General features: G+C 45.1%; 1 protein-coding gene and 1 long non-coding RNA gene across 11 annotated transcripts in view; one reads left to right on the plus strand and one right to left on the minus strand.

The window, feature by feature from the left end:
• Nucleotides 1–4267: 4267 nt before the first annotated feature.
• On the minus strand, nucleotides 4268–15300 carry LOC310848989. The gene is made up of 4 exons (XR_014566710.1): nucleotides 14938–15300; nucleotides 13453–13553; nucleotides 9471–9513; nucleotides 4268–4770 (listed from the first exon to the last, which is right to left on the minus strand). It is a non-coding gene; the product is annotated as an uncharacterized lncRNA (long non-coding RNA).
• A 254-nt stretch (nucleotides 15301–15554) lies between these two features.
• Nucleotides 15555–16716, plus strand: part of KIZ (kizuna centrosomal protein) — a 165632-nt gene continuing 164470 nt past the window's right edge. For 2 of the 10 annotated variants that reach the window (XM_083748615.1, XM_083748618.1), the window contains exon 1: nucleotides 15618–15777. In XM_083748615.1, the coding sequence (XP_083604741.1) occupies nucleotides 15689–15777 (89 nt within the window). In that variant the 5' untranslated portion in view covers nucleotides 15618–15688. Of the gene's footprint in view, nucleotides 15778–16716 lie in introns of all 10 variants that reach the window. The other 8 variants (XM_083748616.1, XM_083748619.1, XM_083748621.1 and 5 more) reach the window with 7 other exon arrangements.

Genomic DNA, 16716 nt, shown 5'->3' on the forward strand with positions numbered 1-16716 from the left:
CTGCGGAGATCATCCGTTAGGGCAACCAGAGCCGTCTCGGTCCCATGACCAGCGCGGAAGCCGGACTGGAATGGATCCAGAGCCAATGTTTCATCCAGAAACTTACCAAGCTATTCAGCAACCACTCCCTCAATCACCTTACCCAGGAATGGAAGATTCGAAACCAGGCGGTAATTGGATAGATCTAAGGGATCTAATGATGTTTTCTTTAAGAGCGGGCGCCTCCTTCAGTTCCCCTGGGAATATCCTGGTGCCAAGGGACAAATTGATGATATCCCCCAGGGGGGCCCGCACCTCATCTGGACACGCTCTAATCAGCCAAGACGGGCACGGGTCAAGAGGAAAGGTGGTGGGCTTTCCAGCTCGGAGGAGTCTGTCCACATCGGCTGGGGATATCCGATCAAAGTGGTCCAATACTGGACCCGAGGACAGTCGAGGGGCCTCCAGTTCCTTTATTGTATCCAAATTGGCAGGGAGGTCATGGCGGAGCAACAGGACCTTCTCTGCAAAAAAGCTCGCAAATGCCTCACAGCTGTGTGTCAGATTGTTATTTAAATTTGGCTGTCCTTCAAGGGACGTTAAAGACCTAATTATACTAAATAATGGTGCTGGGCAAGAGCTAGCGGATGCAATGGAGGCTGAGAAGTAAGACTTCTTAGCGGCCTTCACTGCCATCTCATAGGTTTTCATAAAAACCCTATAAGATGTTCTTGAGGCTCTGTCACGGGCACCCTGCCATACTCGCTCTAGCCGTCTGAGGTCCCGCTTCATTTTCCGAAGCTCCTCGGTGAACCAGGGAGCCCGGTTTCTGCGAGGTCGCAGAGGGCGCTTAGGTGCGATCTCATCGATGGCTACCAGGAGCTGGGTATTCCAGCCCTCAACAAGCTCAGTCAATGAGTCGCCAGGGGGAGCAAGGTCCCGCAAGGCTTGACGGAATCTATCAGGGTCCATCAGCCTCTGCGGGCGAGCCCAAATTGGCTCGCCACCTAAGCAGGGTGGGGGTGGAAAGTCAATCCTGGCTTTCAGAGCATAGTGATCAGACCACGGCACCTTCATCAAAGGAGACATGATCACATCTATACCGGTGCCAAAGATCAAATCCAGCGTGTGGCCTGCTTGATGTGTGGGGCCCGAAACAAACTGGGAGAGCCCTAGTGTTGCCATGGAAGACACCAGGTCCAGAGCCTGTGAGGAGGGAGTGGCATCAGCATGGATGTTGAAGTCCCCCAATACCAATAGGTTAGGGAACTCCAAGGCCCAGCCGGCCACCACCTCCAGCAGGCCTGACAGGGTGGCTGCTGGTGCGCTAGGTGGCTGGTACACCAGCCAGACAGCCAAGCTCACCTCGGAGCCCCACACTAGGCCAACACATTCAATGCCGGGGATCGATGGCGATGGTAGAGCCCTGAAAGAACAATCTTCCTGGATTAATAATGCCACCCCTCCCCCCCCCGGCCCACAGTCCGTGACTGGTGGAGGACGGAGAAACCTGGGGGCGCCATCGACTCTAGGGTTGCGTGCTCATCTCGCTCAAGAGGCTGGGAGCCAGCGCTGTCCGAAGACACTTCTGGGTCACGTGGCCAGCGTGACTAAGCGGCATCTCGTGAGCCAGCACCAGCGCCGCACACAGAAACGCCGTTTACCTTCCCGCTATAAAGCGGTACCTATTTATCTACTTGCACTTAGGGGTGCTTTCGAACTGCTAGGTGGGCAGGAGCTGGGACCGAACGAAGGGAGCTCACCCCGCCGCGGGGATTCGAACCGCTGACCTTGCGATCAGCAAGTCCTAGGCACTGAGGTTTTACCCACAGCGCCACCCACGTCAGTCTGCATGCACCTTGTCATTTCCAAAGAGACCTAAACCTTCTCTCTGCATCTGAGTTCTGTTCAGTGTTTGAAATTAACCAGGCGCCAGTAGCATTTTGTGACAAGCAACTGGCCTTTTGAAAAGCAGGGGAAAGGATGATGATGATGATTCCCCAGCCACTCCGGGTGGCTTCCAGCTTAATATTATTAATAATATTAATAATAATTTATTGAATTTTGAAACATAATAAAACGTTAAACATTAAAAACAGAGTTGCCTTCAGATATCTTCTAAAAGTTGTGCAGTTCTTTATCTCAACATCTGATGGGAGGGCATTCCACAGGGAGGGCGCCACTGCTGAGAAGGCCCTCTGCCTGGTTCTCTGTACTTCCCGCAGGGAGGGAACTACCAGAAGGCCTTTGTAGGTGGATCTCAGTGTCCAAACTGAATGATGGGGGTGGAGACTATATACCCCCTTCAGGCGTACTGGGCCAGGGTTGTTTAGGACTTTAAAGGTCAGCACCAACACTTTGAATTGTGCTCGGAAACATACTGGGAGCCTTTAGGACCAGTGTTGTATGGTTCCAGTGCCATGTTTGGTGCCTAACATCTCCATCTGGCTGGCTGACGTGGCTGCAATGCTGCACCATTCAGCTGGACTTTGGGGCAGCAGGGCACAAAAAAGATATGCCTGTTTTGCTGCTGCACAAATACCCTGGACAACAAGGTAGCGTGGCACCAGAAGATGCACGTCCTTTGGTGCCGCAGTGCCCTGTGGATTTCCTGGCTCACGCAGCACTGAAATAAAAATGTATTTTGGTGCTGCGTGGGACAGGTGATTTGCCACAGCTGGCCAGTCACTCCAGCTTGTTGGGCTTCAGCGGCTCCACTTCCTCCATGAGGCTGACTTCTCCCCGGCTCTCCCTGCTGCCAAAACATCTGCCGGTGCCAGGCCACTTCCTCCTCCTTTTTTCTTGCTAGGCGGAGGCCAGCTGGGCCCAGCTTTGCTGGGGCTGAGACAGTGACTCTTGAATTCCAGGAGCAGAGGGCTGCTCCTGGCGGTGGCAGGGGAAGGTCAAAGGGAACAGCGGGCTGTCAACGGCCGCGGCAAGAGGCATAGCTGGATGCATGCAGGTGACCAACCCCTCACTCCTCTGGATGCTGCCAAAGAGCTGTTTGGGGCTGCTGCCCGAAGCCCCGCCAGCATTGCAAATGTGGAACTGCTCCTTCTGCTTTTCCAGCTTCTTCAGCAGCTCCCACAGCTTCTGCACTTCAGTGTTCACTTTGGATTTAATTTCCTTCATGTCACCCTGCAGACCCAAACAACCCTACGACCTTATTGCCACATAAGACAGCAGCAGGACTGCTCCTGCTGCCTCCACCTTCTCTTCCTCCTATTCTCCCTCCCTCCGCCAGGTGAACCTTCCCCCCCAGCTCAGAAGGTTGGACTGGGCCGAGTCAGCTGCCCACACAGGAGCTGCAGGGCGGCAGCAAGAGCAGCCAAGAGAGGTGAGCCTTCACTTCCCATCCAGCCATGTAGGGGGCCCTGCCTGCCTTAGGCCTGCTCAGGAGACAGCTGGCTGCCTCAGCATTGATGGAAAGGGGAGGTTCTGTGCCAAATTTCTGGATCTGCTTCATCCTTCTGGCATTAGTGTGCCACATTTGCAGACTGGGGTCCTGAAAGATTGGTCTCATATACACCAATAGTTAAGTGTGCCCTCATCTCTGGTCACTTGGCACTTCCCATATTTAAACAGCCTATCAAAACCTTTTCAGTCCAAAGCAGACACACTAAGCATGACATATTTCAATTGTGGGACATACAGGACCTGCTGCACAGTATTCTCTCTCAGTTCATTGCTTAGCTTGCAATTTAAGGTTCATGAACCTGTGCCACATACCTTTATGGTTTTGTGCTCTGCAATTTGGATATTACCATCTACTGATTGCAGTTAGATTCATCTCTTGTTCCCCTTATTTTGTCTTGGTTGCTTGTTTTCAGGGAATTTCTTTGACTTTTGTGCTTTATAAAATTTGGCTAGGTATCCCTCTTTGTAGAAACTGTAGCAAATAACTTTTCTGGATATGGCCTTAACTCTCTTCTGGGATTGGGACACATAAATTGTGTCACTTCCATTCCTGATTCAAGAGTGTTCGCTCCTCTTCACGTTTTCCTCTTAGGTGTCGAACTGCATCACCAAGTGGTAAGTCTGGAATGTTATAGCCATGCGTCCTAGTGACCCCAGGAAATAACCAATTTTGCATTCCTCATCCATTTTGTATTAGGAAATTTATATCTTTTCAATAATGGTCAGGAACTGTGTTTCATGATTTTTACAGTCCTTCTTGTATTCATGCCCTAAACGAATCTCTCATGATGTGAGTGCTTGCTTGTAAATCCAAATGCCTTTTCCAAGTTCTGAACCATCTGAGCAGCTGTTTTTCTTTCCCTTGCGTGAATCATTTGGGCATCTGTGGGATTTTCCTAGATAATAGACACTGCTAATTTATCTTGCTCCTCCCATAACTTTAAGACTTCAGCCTCACCAGGTTTGGCTCTCCTGATACAATCTAAAATACCCACTCTATCAAATCTGGTTCTCAGTCATCTCCTCCACTGCATGAAATTTCCTTCTGTTGACTTAGGTAACTTGGGGCTTTCTTCCTCAACTAAATTCTTCCTATTCATGTGCACATTTGTTTTTCCAGGCAGCCTACTTGTCCGTTCTGTGTGAAATAGAGTTAATAGGTTGGGTAACATTGTCAGCCAGTGTTCCTGATGTTGCAGGTTTATTTTGGCACTGTTGGTGCTTTTCATGCATGTCTGGTGGGGAGAAGCATTGCTAGTCAGTCATTGTGACTGGCAGTTTCCAAGGATGGTGAGTTAACTGTAAATGTTGTGACATGCAAGCCTTGATTCACAAAAGGAAGGAACTCATACAGAATAGTGCCATTTAGATTGCCTGGAAGACGGAAGGAGAAACAGTTAATGGAGCAGGCCTCTTCTTCAAGGAAGCTGTGTAGGGTCAATACTGGAACTTTAATTGGGCCTAGAAGCTAACAGTCAAAATGGGGCAACATGATCTCCCTATTGGAGCTCCTGATAACAGCTGGGTCTCGGCATTCTGCACTGGTAGAAGCATTTAGACCATTTTAAAAGGCAACCATAACATGTTACAATAATCCAAAATAAAGTTGATCAGAGCTTAAACGAGAGCTGCTGAATCCCACTTCCAAAGGCTTTTGCAGCTGGGAAGTTCTATTAGATACCTTGATACGAGAGACTTTTCTCACTTTTAGCAGCCCTCCAAGGGATTACTTTTCTAACTCTGTTTTGGATCATCCTCTGGAAAATCAGCCAAGGGGCTCCTGACTGCTGAAGAGTACACAAGGTCAAACTAGGAAAGACCAAGAAAGTATGATACAGCTGTTACTGAATCCACACCTTCCTTTTCCCTAGACAAGGAAATGCAAATTATGAACACCTACTATAGGATGGAACCAATATTTGTGAATTTACCCTCCCCATTGTAGCCCTCTCCCACTGCTTTCAACCTTGTTCTGGAAGGTCCCTCAATTCTCTGGAGTTCATTTCTGGGAGGCGATGAAGCTGGCAAATACTTCTTCCCTCCTTTTCCATTAGTGGAAGCACCTACTGGATCACTCCATGAACACAAGGCCATCAATGGGATTACACCCATATAAAGGAAAAATACATTATTAAGCTGCCCCCCCCCCCGTACTATGCAATGTCTGCTATCAGTAGATGCTTATAATTTAATGTTGAACTTAAGTAACTTTCTAAAAAAGCAGTTATAATTTTCATGCATAAGGTAGATCAGGAAGTTTATGTTTCAGTGTTGGCATAAGTCTAAAACACTGGAGTGGGAGTGCTGAGCAGCATAATTCACATACTTTTAAAAATGGTACACCTGGAACATAATCCAGCCAAAATTAAATCAGTTTTAGATTGATTTCAATAGGAACAGCTGCTTAACTGGTAACATTAGTTAGCCTAATATTGTGCCTTCATTGATGCTTAGCTCTTCCCACAAGATCAGTTTAACCTAAAAATCCTTACCTTTTTATTAGATTGCACCTCATGTTAGCTGTTTGTTGGGTTATCAAGTTGAAAACATAAATTGATTCACCAACAGATTGTTACCACTTTGCCTCTGATCAGAAGGCAAGGTGAGTAAAAAGCATTGCAACTGATCAAGATTGATCAAAGATATATTTAATGATGTAATGCACAGAGGAGGAAGTGTCTCTGCAGACCTTTAATTCTGCATCTTCTAGTAAGCACTGCCAATTTTCTGCACTCTGGAAGTGGGGCATTCGGGACTGAGGTCTTCTTTGTCTTTGGCAAAGCTCAAAACAATGGTCAGCAGATGTTTCAATCATTTACCCACCACCCTCTGTTGGCCTACCTCTTGTGGGGAATGTTTGCAGCAGCTTTAAACAAGGTAGAAGCCCATGATGCAGTAGTGTCAACCTGAAAGCTACAGTTGGGAAACTGAATAGGCTTTTGGGTTCCAGCCAGAAAGTGGAATGGGGTGGGGTGGGGAAAAACAAGGTGGCAATTCAACTGGCTGGTAGCAGGAAGCTATCAGTTACTCTACACACCGTCACTCCACTTCCTGGCTGGCTAGCAGCTGCTCTCTTTTACATCAACAATGGAACAACCCAAGGGGAGACCAAACGCTTCTTTTATTTCAAACTCTGTTAAGCTTTGTGTACTTGTTCAACCTGCTGAGAAGGGTATCCAAGTGGCAGATAATTATAGATATCATAAACAAATTTAACTTGAAACACTTCACATTTTACAGGATAATCCTGTCCTATGTGCGGTAATTTATCGATGCTGTTATCATATTGACTATTATTCATAGCCCTCTTGGTCTTATTGTACTAGAGCATTCCATAGAAAATGTATTATCCTACTATAGAAAGGATCCATTAATCAGAAAAGTCAAATCTGATTTTTTTTTTTATGTGTGGGCGGGAGTTTGAGGGTGGGGTTTCTTTCTTTTTTTCCTTTTGTAAATCAACCTTTCCTATAATAGCTCATTTCTGTCAGCAGAGAAATTAATTTTGGGGGCAGGGTGATGGTGGAATCAAACAAAATGCCATGTAACTTTCTTACTCAGAAGTAGATTAAAATATATTAAGTTTTGTGTAGCTATATGTAGATATAGGACATAATTCAAGTAGAAGGTCAGTTTATGTAATGCTAAACCATGGTTTGGTGTTATGAGAACAAGCCTTGTGCTCATGTGCTTTGATTAGTTATACTGTAGTTTGTGGAAAACCATAGTTTGCTGTGACATTTGGGGGGGGGGGAAGCAAACTATGGTTTACATTCTCCCTCTAAACTATTAAACTGGTCTGAAATTCTGGTTTGGAGGGCAAACATAAGTTTGCGGATTTGGATGAACAGTAAATTATGGTTTCTCAGCAACAAACTAGGAAATGACTTATCAGAGTGTGAAAGGACTGACTGTTTGCCTCCACTTTGTGATGTGCACAATTTGTCACCTGAAGCAGCTTTTTTCATTCATATAACTTGTTATGCACCAATTCAGCCCACTGGATCTGAATACTGAGTCAAACTAGAAATAAAACAGGAGATCCAAAATCAAGGTTTTCTAGGAGCTAAAAGCAGCCACAGGAGGAAGAACTGAACTGAGGAAGGGATCGTGCACAAGAGGTTTTAACTGCTTGCTCCTATTCCATTTGCTTCATACAGGGGATTCCTTCTCATAATATGCCTCAGAATACCTGTTGCTGAGAACATGAGTGCGAGTGCGCTACTGCATCTGTGCCTTGCTTGTGGACTTCCACAGGCATTTGGATAGCCAGTGTGAGAACAGAGCTGGACTGTGTAGGCTTTTGGTCTGATCTAGAAGTGCCCTTCCTATATCTAGTATCTATCTGCCTGTCTGTATAGCAATATCATAAATATATTAAAAATTAACGATTTATAATATTTAAAGTACAGAATATGTGGCATCATAATTCATATTGTTACGGCTAAAATCTGGGTGCGGGGCTACACTGCCACCCAGCTCGTCGGACTAAGTGTCCGCGGGTCCCTGCAGAAGAAAATGAGCTCAGCCGGACAGGAGCAAAATGCGGAAATCCAAGGTTTATTGCGCAACAGGTTCAAGACGAGATTGAACAGCGAGAAAGGGGTGACATGAACTTTTGAAACTCCCTCCATGTCCCAGAATACAGTGCAAAATACATCCCAGTTACATCATGAATACATTAAGGAAAGGTTGGGTTACACAGATTACATCATGAATACATTAAGGAAAGGTTGGGTTACACCGGATTAACATATGGAGGAGGGAGGGGGGAATATGCAGAGCTGGAGATATGCGCAGATAAGCGCTTCCTGAGTGCCGGTGATGGGAAGACAATGGTCCATGTATGCATAGTCTGTCACCTGGCGTTGCCGGAGGAAAGGTTTGGCAGAGTGATTTTGACAGGATTAGGGTCTTGACACCTTACTTGAGGGGTGATGGAGGACAGGGGAGGGGTGATGGAGTCCTAGAGAAATTGAACAAATATATTGTAGCGAAGAAGGTGAAGAAGACATGCCCCCCCCCTTCCGTAACAATATGAAGTCACAAATTCTTTATATATTCTGCTCTCATACATCTCCGTTTCATATTATCTACAAGGAGACACTCACTATTTTACTTTTCCAGGAATCTCCTGTCCTTTACATAAAGTTAATTTTACCAATTAATAGTAGTTTTAACAATTTCTAATTGTATTATGCTTGCATTTCAATATTTTGTATATAGTAGCTTGACTGCTGCTAGAGATTTAAGACTACATCTTGATTCTCACTCCCCTCCCTGACTACACAATCCTTCGTGTAATAACAGGCCAGAAGAATCTTTGGAATAAAAATCCTAGTATTGCTCTGATGATTTCAAGGATATTTCCCACAGACTTCTTAGCTTTTATATTCTCTCCACAGATGCATGAAATCTCATTACAGTACTAACAGCTGTGTTCAATCATTCCATTAATACTGTTTAACTTCCAAGGTATTAGGTGCCATTGTGATGCAAAGAAAATACTGCTTTGAGATGGTGAGACATGAAGTGTAGAACTCCCCCTCCATTGTCTTAGATTGTTTACAGCACAATCCTCTGCAGGTTTACCCAGAAGTAAGTTCCACCAGCTCAGTGGGGATTACTTCTGGGGAAGAGTGGTAAGATTGCAACTGTATACACACTTTCCTGGGACTGAGTCTGAGGAAACAAAGTGGTATGTATTTCTGCGTAGGCCTACAAAGGATTGCACTGTACAGTGGTACCTCAGGTTACATATGCTTCAGATTACAGACTCCGCTAACCCAGAAATAGTGCTTCAGGTTAAGAACTTTGCTTCAGGATAAGAACAGAAATCGGGCTCCAGCGGCGCGGCAGCAGGAAGAGGTCCATTAGCTAAAGTGGTGCTTCAGGTTAAGAACAGTTTCAGGTTAAGTACGGACCTCCGGAACGAATTAAGTACTTAACCTGAGGTACCACTGTATAGGACTTAATATAGGACTTAATTCTAGTGCAATCTCTCCCAAGTAGTATGTGATCTAGAAACTGCCTTTTTCTTTAAACTATGAAAACTGAATTTAATAAGTTCTTACTCATCTTGCTTGCCATTGTTAAGAAGTGTTGGATTTGAAGATACTGAAAGAATAAAAACAAAGAAAGATATGTTGGTCCATAAGAAAAAGCTTCGAAATCCGGAGTTTGGCAAATATACCTATTAGGAGCAATCAAAATGTCAAATATAGGGAACAAGCTTTTGAGTTCTCCATATAACCCTCAAAATTCAGGCCACCTTCAGGTGACAGAAATGTTTCCTTTGGCTTTAGATTCTTCCCCAAACAGTTATGTTTGGTATTCTCCAAGGCACAAAAAAGACCAAGGCAGTCAATTAAATTCACACACACACCAACTTGAAATGCCCTGAGAAATTTCACTAATCTTATATAACCACCTTCCTTCCCACAAAAATTCTGAGTTGTTTCTCCTGGACAAATTCTCCAAATTTACGTGGGACAAAGTCAATCACAGCTCTCATCTCAGGCAATATTAGCTTTCTCTACTTACTCAAATCTTTTTGTTGGGCAGGAACCACCAAATTTTCTTAAAATGTTGCCTTGCAAGCAATGCAGTGCAACTGTGGTAGCAACATATAAGTAAGTTCTCATCTGCCTACAGACCCAAGAACAGTCAATGTGGTGTATTGGCTAGCATGTTGAAATGTGGCCTGTGCAATCTGGATTCAAATCCCTAGCCAATCTGGAGATCTTGGGCAAATTACTGTCCCTCAAAACAAGGTGGTTCTGAAGATAAAATGTGATGACTTTATGTTCCTAATCTCCTTGGAGGAAGAGCAAGGTACAAATACAATGGATAGAATTATTCTAGCAACACGAAGGATCCAGGCCTCCATGTGCAGTGAAGAAATGACTCTGAAAACATAGGTATTTGAGCAGCTGTTTGTAGCTTGATTATATCTAGGTTCTACACACTTCAGTAAGAGTTCCTGAACATGAACCATATTTGGTTCCTAAGCAGCATGTGCAAACTTATTCTAAAATGGATGATGACCTCTTCATTGAGAGATTCCTTTGGCCCAGCCCTAAGATTCTTACAAAACATCTGAAGATTTAAACCAATACAATCTTGTTATTCAAGTTTTAACACTTTTAGCACAAGCTTCTTCTGAACTGAGAACTGTCAGAGCTCATTTGACTGATACTGCAGTATGCAAAATGCCTATTTTTTTCAACAAAACAATATATTTGTACATCAGAGAAAAGCAATTATTCATTTCAAGGAACTGTAGGCCTGAATGAAAGCGTTTCATTGCATATAAATTTATTAAAATTTAAACATTAAATTCAACATGTTAATTAGGAGTGTGTGCCATGCACTGACACTGACAGTAAGAAATGGATCTCAACAACTGCTCTGCAGAGATATGTTCACTGGTATTATTTGCTCTTTGATTACTAATATATTTATAGCACTCTTAATTTAAGACTTTTCATTAAAAAAAGGTCTTATATGGGCATTATGTAAATTTGCTGTATGTCTTTTACATCAGGACAAGTGCTACCAGTTTAAAGGGGGATGGTAAATAAAATGCATTTATATGTATGCCAAATGGTGCATAAGACTGCACAGTTAAATCGAATAAAGAAACACAATTTAATTTTAAAATATATAGATTACAGTTGAATTTATGCAAATCCATGATTTGCAAAACTGCAGAGTAACAGAATTGGTGCAATTTACCAGAAGCAAAGGAGTCTTGATACAACAGAGAACATCATTTTCAGATTTCCCCCCCTTCCCTGCCACTTGCATATAGTCTGTTGTTTTACTGCTCCTACTTTTAAAAGTTCATTTTGCATTGATGCGACCCCAAAGCAAGGCAAGGAGAGGTGGTTGCCTCAAGGGATCTATTTCCAAGGCAGCAGACAGCAGGAGAGCAGAAGACAAACAGACTGGAGAAACTGAGTCTGTTAATCCATCAGCAAGTTCCGCTGGGGAAGCTGGCTGAGCCTTAAAAGAGAAGGGAGACACTGAGACCCCCTTCATGTTCTTGGCTGGGACAAACTGTCATTTAGCTCCTCCCCTCCTAGAATAATTCCCACAGCAAGCTTCCACCTGGTCCTTCTGGAACAGAACTGTCTTGTGTTAGGTAAGAAAGTTGCCACTTGGATTTGCTGATCTTCCTGTTTCATCTCGATTCCTTTTAAAATTATGTCTCTTAAGATTATAAACTGTTCTTATAAAATGTAAACTACTGTGAGTGCTTTGGCATAACGGTGGCATGAAAATACCAAAACCAATAAGTGAAATGAACATCACATTCCTCTCTCTCACAAAGATATATCAAATTGATATTTCAAGGCAAAGCAGGTTTTCCACACCAATATTGTACTTGATAGTAGTACTGGGTATTGATAAGCAGGTTAATACTTCTCATTGAGAAACTAGATTGAAGTGCACGTCCACAATTTGCTTCAGCAGCATGGATAAACAGCACATCATAGTTACTGAATATCAGCATTGATACTTAAAAGTCCAGTCTGGACTTTGGAATAAAGATAATGATATCTAACTGCGTGGTTATCTACTCTGTACTCCTTGTTTAGACCTGAACCTTATATTTCCCTTGTAAAGCAATTAGAAGCTGCAATAAATTATATGCCAGGACAAAAAAGGCAAGCAATGTGAAAAAACAGACAAGTATAAAAAACAACAGGGAGCTTGTTGTGGGGAATTCTGTAGACAGTGTATCAATCAGAACATATGTAAGCTGTTATTTGTAAAGAAATGCTCAAAGAATAGCTAAGTCTGTATTCTGTAGTTTGGTAGGCTCCAAGAAACTCCTGCATAGGAGCAATGGATTTTTTACTGTGGAAATCAAGGCAGAAGCAGGTCTTTTCTGTCTGAATACAAACAGGAGGTTTGGGGTTGGGTAGTACCTCTGGTGTGGGACGTGTTGTGCTCCTTCTGGCTTAGTTTGTCCATCTTCAGTTCCCACCCTACACTCAGCTCTCACCTGTGGCTCCTAGGCTGTCAGCATGTGACAGCAACCATACCCCGGGAAACAGCTTCGACTGGCAAGCTGATGGGTCTCAAAACCTCAATGAATTAGGGACTTCCCCTGCATGCAAGGACAGGATTCTGCAGATTGAGTGGATGAGACCAATAGTGGGTCCAATGGAGCAAAACGGCAGTTTCTGCATGTGCTGTAGAGGGAAATGAGGGGCAGATGGGGCTCATCAATCTGGGAAGGGAGCCCTTCTAAGAGAAGGAAAACTCTGATCCTAATTCCCCACTGCCTTGCGGCTATGCTTATTTATGAGAAAGGAGTAAACTCTGAGCAAAAATCTGCACCCACTGCCTTGTGGGACACCATTGGCTAAGGCCAAGGAATAAACCATACACAAATCCAGAGTGGAGTCTCTAAAACAGCTGGATGGTGTCTTGCACGCCTCCTTCTGGCAAGTCCCGTAGCTAAGCTGGTGCCAAATGCATTCCTCTGCTTTCCTTTGGACGACACCAGCAAGGCACCGAGGGGGTTCTTGTCACCTGGGTAGCCCAGGACCTCTATACACACTGACCAAGCTTCCACCCTGGAGAGGTCACCTTGCTGCCACTAATGCAGAAAAAGCAATGCAGCAGGCAGTAGTTATGAGTTACCAGTCCTTGCAGTCACTGTGTTGCTCCAGTAATTTAACTTCATTCCTGTCTCTCAAGACAGAGGCATTACAACAGGTGCCCCTTTCCAAAGGAAAAGCAGAAAGACATCCAGTAGACAGTTATGATTTTCCCATGAAGAAGCAGAGAATGCTAGATTTTTTCTCCTTTCCTGCTGGACTAAACTTGATGCTGAATCTATTAGGCTAAAGTAGACATGTGGAAAATGTGGGGAATTCTCTCCATTGTCTTGCTGGTTTCCCAGCTTTCTTCCTGTCCTGTGGCTTCATGGTAAACCCATCTTTGTGTCCACGGGGTACATAATCTAAGTATTGATTCTGAGTGTGGATTAAGTAAATAAAAGGATCCACTAAAAATATTAAATGCATTATACTTTCTAACATTCTCATGATGCTGTTACTTCCCTTATCCCAAAATAAAGTTCTCTTAAACATATTTTGTTCTACTTCTGTTTCCTTCCATATCACCATTCTTATCCCAAACTAAAAGAAAACAAACACAAATATTAATCATACAGATCCCAATTTATTTTTAGATCTCAATTATACCACAATTCAGAGAACAACATTATCAAGGTATAGTAGTGCAAACAGGCAGTAGTTGGCTACTGCTCCTATCTGCTTAGGTTATCTTCACTCAACAGCTGACCAAGGATGTATCCAAAGGATTGTCAATATGACTAAGTACTCTTATACATTGTGGTTTTTTGATTACTGCTCCTTATTATATAATCTCGTGTGCATTTGCTCAGCCTTTATGTAGATAGCTCTCTGCAGTAGCTGTTGCCTTGTATTGTGCAGCAGGATTTGGTGAAGTGGAAAGTGATTTCACACAAGAAGGGTCTATAGCAGGGGTCTGCAACCCGCGGCTCCGGAGCCACATGTGGCTCTTTTACACCTTTGCCGCGGCTCCGGGGCGGATACTAGCGAGGGGAGGAGGCGCATTGTGTGTCCCGACACTCCCCACTGTGGCAGGCGCTGTACTGGCTGTGACGTTGCATGGGGGCGGTGTGTGCGTTAGTCACGCACCGTCCCGACGTCACCTTCCCGCCCGCCCGCTACATTGTAAGGGGCATGTACGCTGGTCACTGCATTGAAAGGGGGCATGTACGCTGGTCACTGTTTTGAAGGGGAGTTAAGAACACACACACAAAAAGGTAACTTGTCAATTTAACGTTTATTTCTATGAGGAGTAATTCTGAGGGGTCAAACAAAGAAATAATAAAAAAGTGACAAACAAGTTATTTTTATAATGACGAGTTTTGTGGCTCCCAGTTGTTTTTTCTTCGGAAACGGGTCCAAGTGGCTCTTTTTGTCTTAAAGGTTGCAGACCCCTGGTCTATAGTTTTGAGAGATGGATTGAGGACATTGTTCAACAAGCTATTTTATTGTACTACTTCATTGTAAGGGTTATATCTAATTGTTTTCTCAGAATAGACCCACCAAAATTAATGAACCAAATTTAGTCATGTCTATTAATTCCAGCGGGCCTACTTTGAGTGGAACTAACATTGGACAAAACCCTTAACACACAGTAATAAAAAAGAACAAACCGCAGAAGTGTGCTGACAGTAGAATCCTGCTACGCAATGCAGGTTTGCAGTGATAATAAATTAGTTCAACCCACTTCACAGAATTAGAACTGCAGAGTTGGAAGGGACCCCTGAGGGGCATTTAGTCCAAGGTGTTTGGACACTGAGTTTGAACTCCATTTGGTTCCTCTCCTAACACGATTTTATTTTGGAGGCACTGTGGGCAAATCCTGAGACCTCCACAAAACAACAGCTCTGAAATACACCAAGCAAAGATTTCATGGCACAAACTGTTCACACCAAATAGGAAGGAATGTCCCTTGACACACACCTACCTGGGACCAAACCCCTTTCGAGGTGACTTGCTCGCGGGAAACAAGGCACGTGATCCGACAGCACGCTTGCAAATCCAAGGTTAAGCAATCCAATTGAAGCACTTGAAAAACAAGAAGAAGAAATCCAGGTGATTTTATCCGGTATGAAACTTACGCAGGAGCTCTGCTCTGCGCTTACTACGGAGGTAGTCCAAGTGGACTCGGCAGGGCTTACTTCTGAGTAACTGCACACAGAAGCAGGCCGCAACCAGGGGCGGAGCAGGGGGGGGCAGTTGCCCCCATCAAGTAAATACAAATACAGTGGTACCTCGGGTTAAGTACTTAATTCGTTCCGGAGGTCCGTTCTTAACCTGAAACTGTTCTTAACCTGAAGCACCACTTCAGCTAATGGGACCTCCTGTTGCTGCCGCCGCGCGATTTCTGTTCTCATCCTGAAGCAAAGTTCTTAACCCGAGGTAGTATTTCTGGGCTAGCGGACTCTGCAGCGCCTGTAACCCGAGGTACCACCGTACTCACCTGCCCCCCCCCCCCGGCGGGGCTCCCTTCCGAGTCCGGACCAGCCGGGACGCCCCTCCCCCCCGCGCAATCCGAAGGAAGAGAAGGGGCGGGGCCTCTTCTGGGCCTGGCCGCGACTGGCTGGCTGCGGGAGGAGGCGGGGCTGGCCGCGGTGCACCTCGGGAGCGCGGCCTCGTCTCGCGGGAGACGCCCCCAAACCAACGCGGCTGACGGGCCCCTTTGCCGCGCTCGCCCCATGGCCGGCCGCCTCCGTGGGACCCCCGGCCCTCCCGCGCCCGCTCGCGGAGGGCAGCTCCGCCGCCTTCGGGAGAGTCTCCGGGACAGGTGAGGTCGCCCCCCGCCCTCGTGGGGAAGCGGGGTCCTTGCCTGGGCTGCCCCGGGGGTCCAGCCGGAGCTCCCGCTCCCCTCGGGCGGAGCCGCCTTCCCCGTCCCGGGCTCCTGTCGGGGATGTTGGGGCCGAAGGGGCGGAGTTTGCGCGGAGCTCCCCACAGGATCGCGCGCGACCTTTTTATTTAAATACTTTACTTCCTGGGCGCAGCCGGGCTTTATTTTCGTAGGACGCCCACCTGTCACCCCTCTCTGTGTGGCAATGAAATGTCTCAGCAACCGTTGTTTTAAATTACTTTCTTTTCACCCCAAGTGCTCCGAAAACTACAGTATGTCTAAAGAGTTCTACAATTTCTACATTTAGTTAAGTATTTTTATTTATTGATGGGGGGCAGGCAGCTGCCCCTATGGCTATGCCAATACTTTATTTAAATATCAACCATTCGAATGTGTTTTCCTGTGCAATGTCACCGGGACAGCAGTCCGTGGCAGCTGCCACAAGTGGTACAGGCTTGCTTGGCCCACATCCGCAGCAGGACAGAGTGTACAGAGGCTACAAAAGCGCTGGTGCCGGGCTATTTTGTGCCACAGGCCAAGCTAGCTACTTGCGTGCACACGCCCCCCCCCCCCCAATAAAATTGCTAGCTTCAGTTTTCAAAAACAGATGCTTTGTAGGAAAAACAAAAAGCCGCAAAACTTTAAACAGCTCAGTTTCTTTTAAATGGCAAAACTAAGTAATGCAACTGTATTTTATTGCCTTTCTCAAATACAAAAGAAAATGCTTGCATCCACAAATCATTTTGAATAAGCTTGCAGATTGCAATGTTAAAGTTTAAGTCTCTCAGAAGTTTCATTTCCTGGCACATCAACATCTCATTTTCTCTTTACAAGTTTTCCTTCAGGTCAAGTTCTAGTGCTTGGGCATGTGCAATTGAC

This window comes from Podarcis gaigeae (genome assembly GCF_964106915.1).
Source record: "Podarcis gaigeae genome assembly, chromosome: 7".
NCBI lineage: Eukaryota > Metazoa > Chordata > Lepidosauria > Squamata > Lacertidae > Podarcis > Podarcis gaigeae.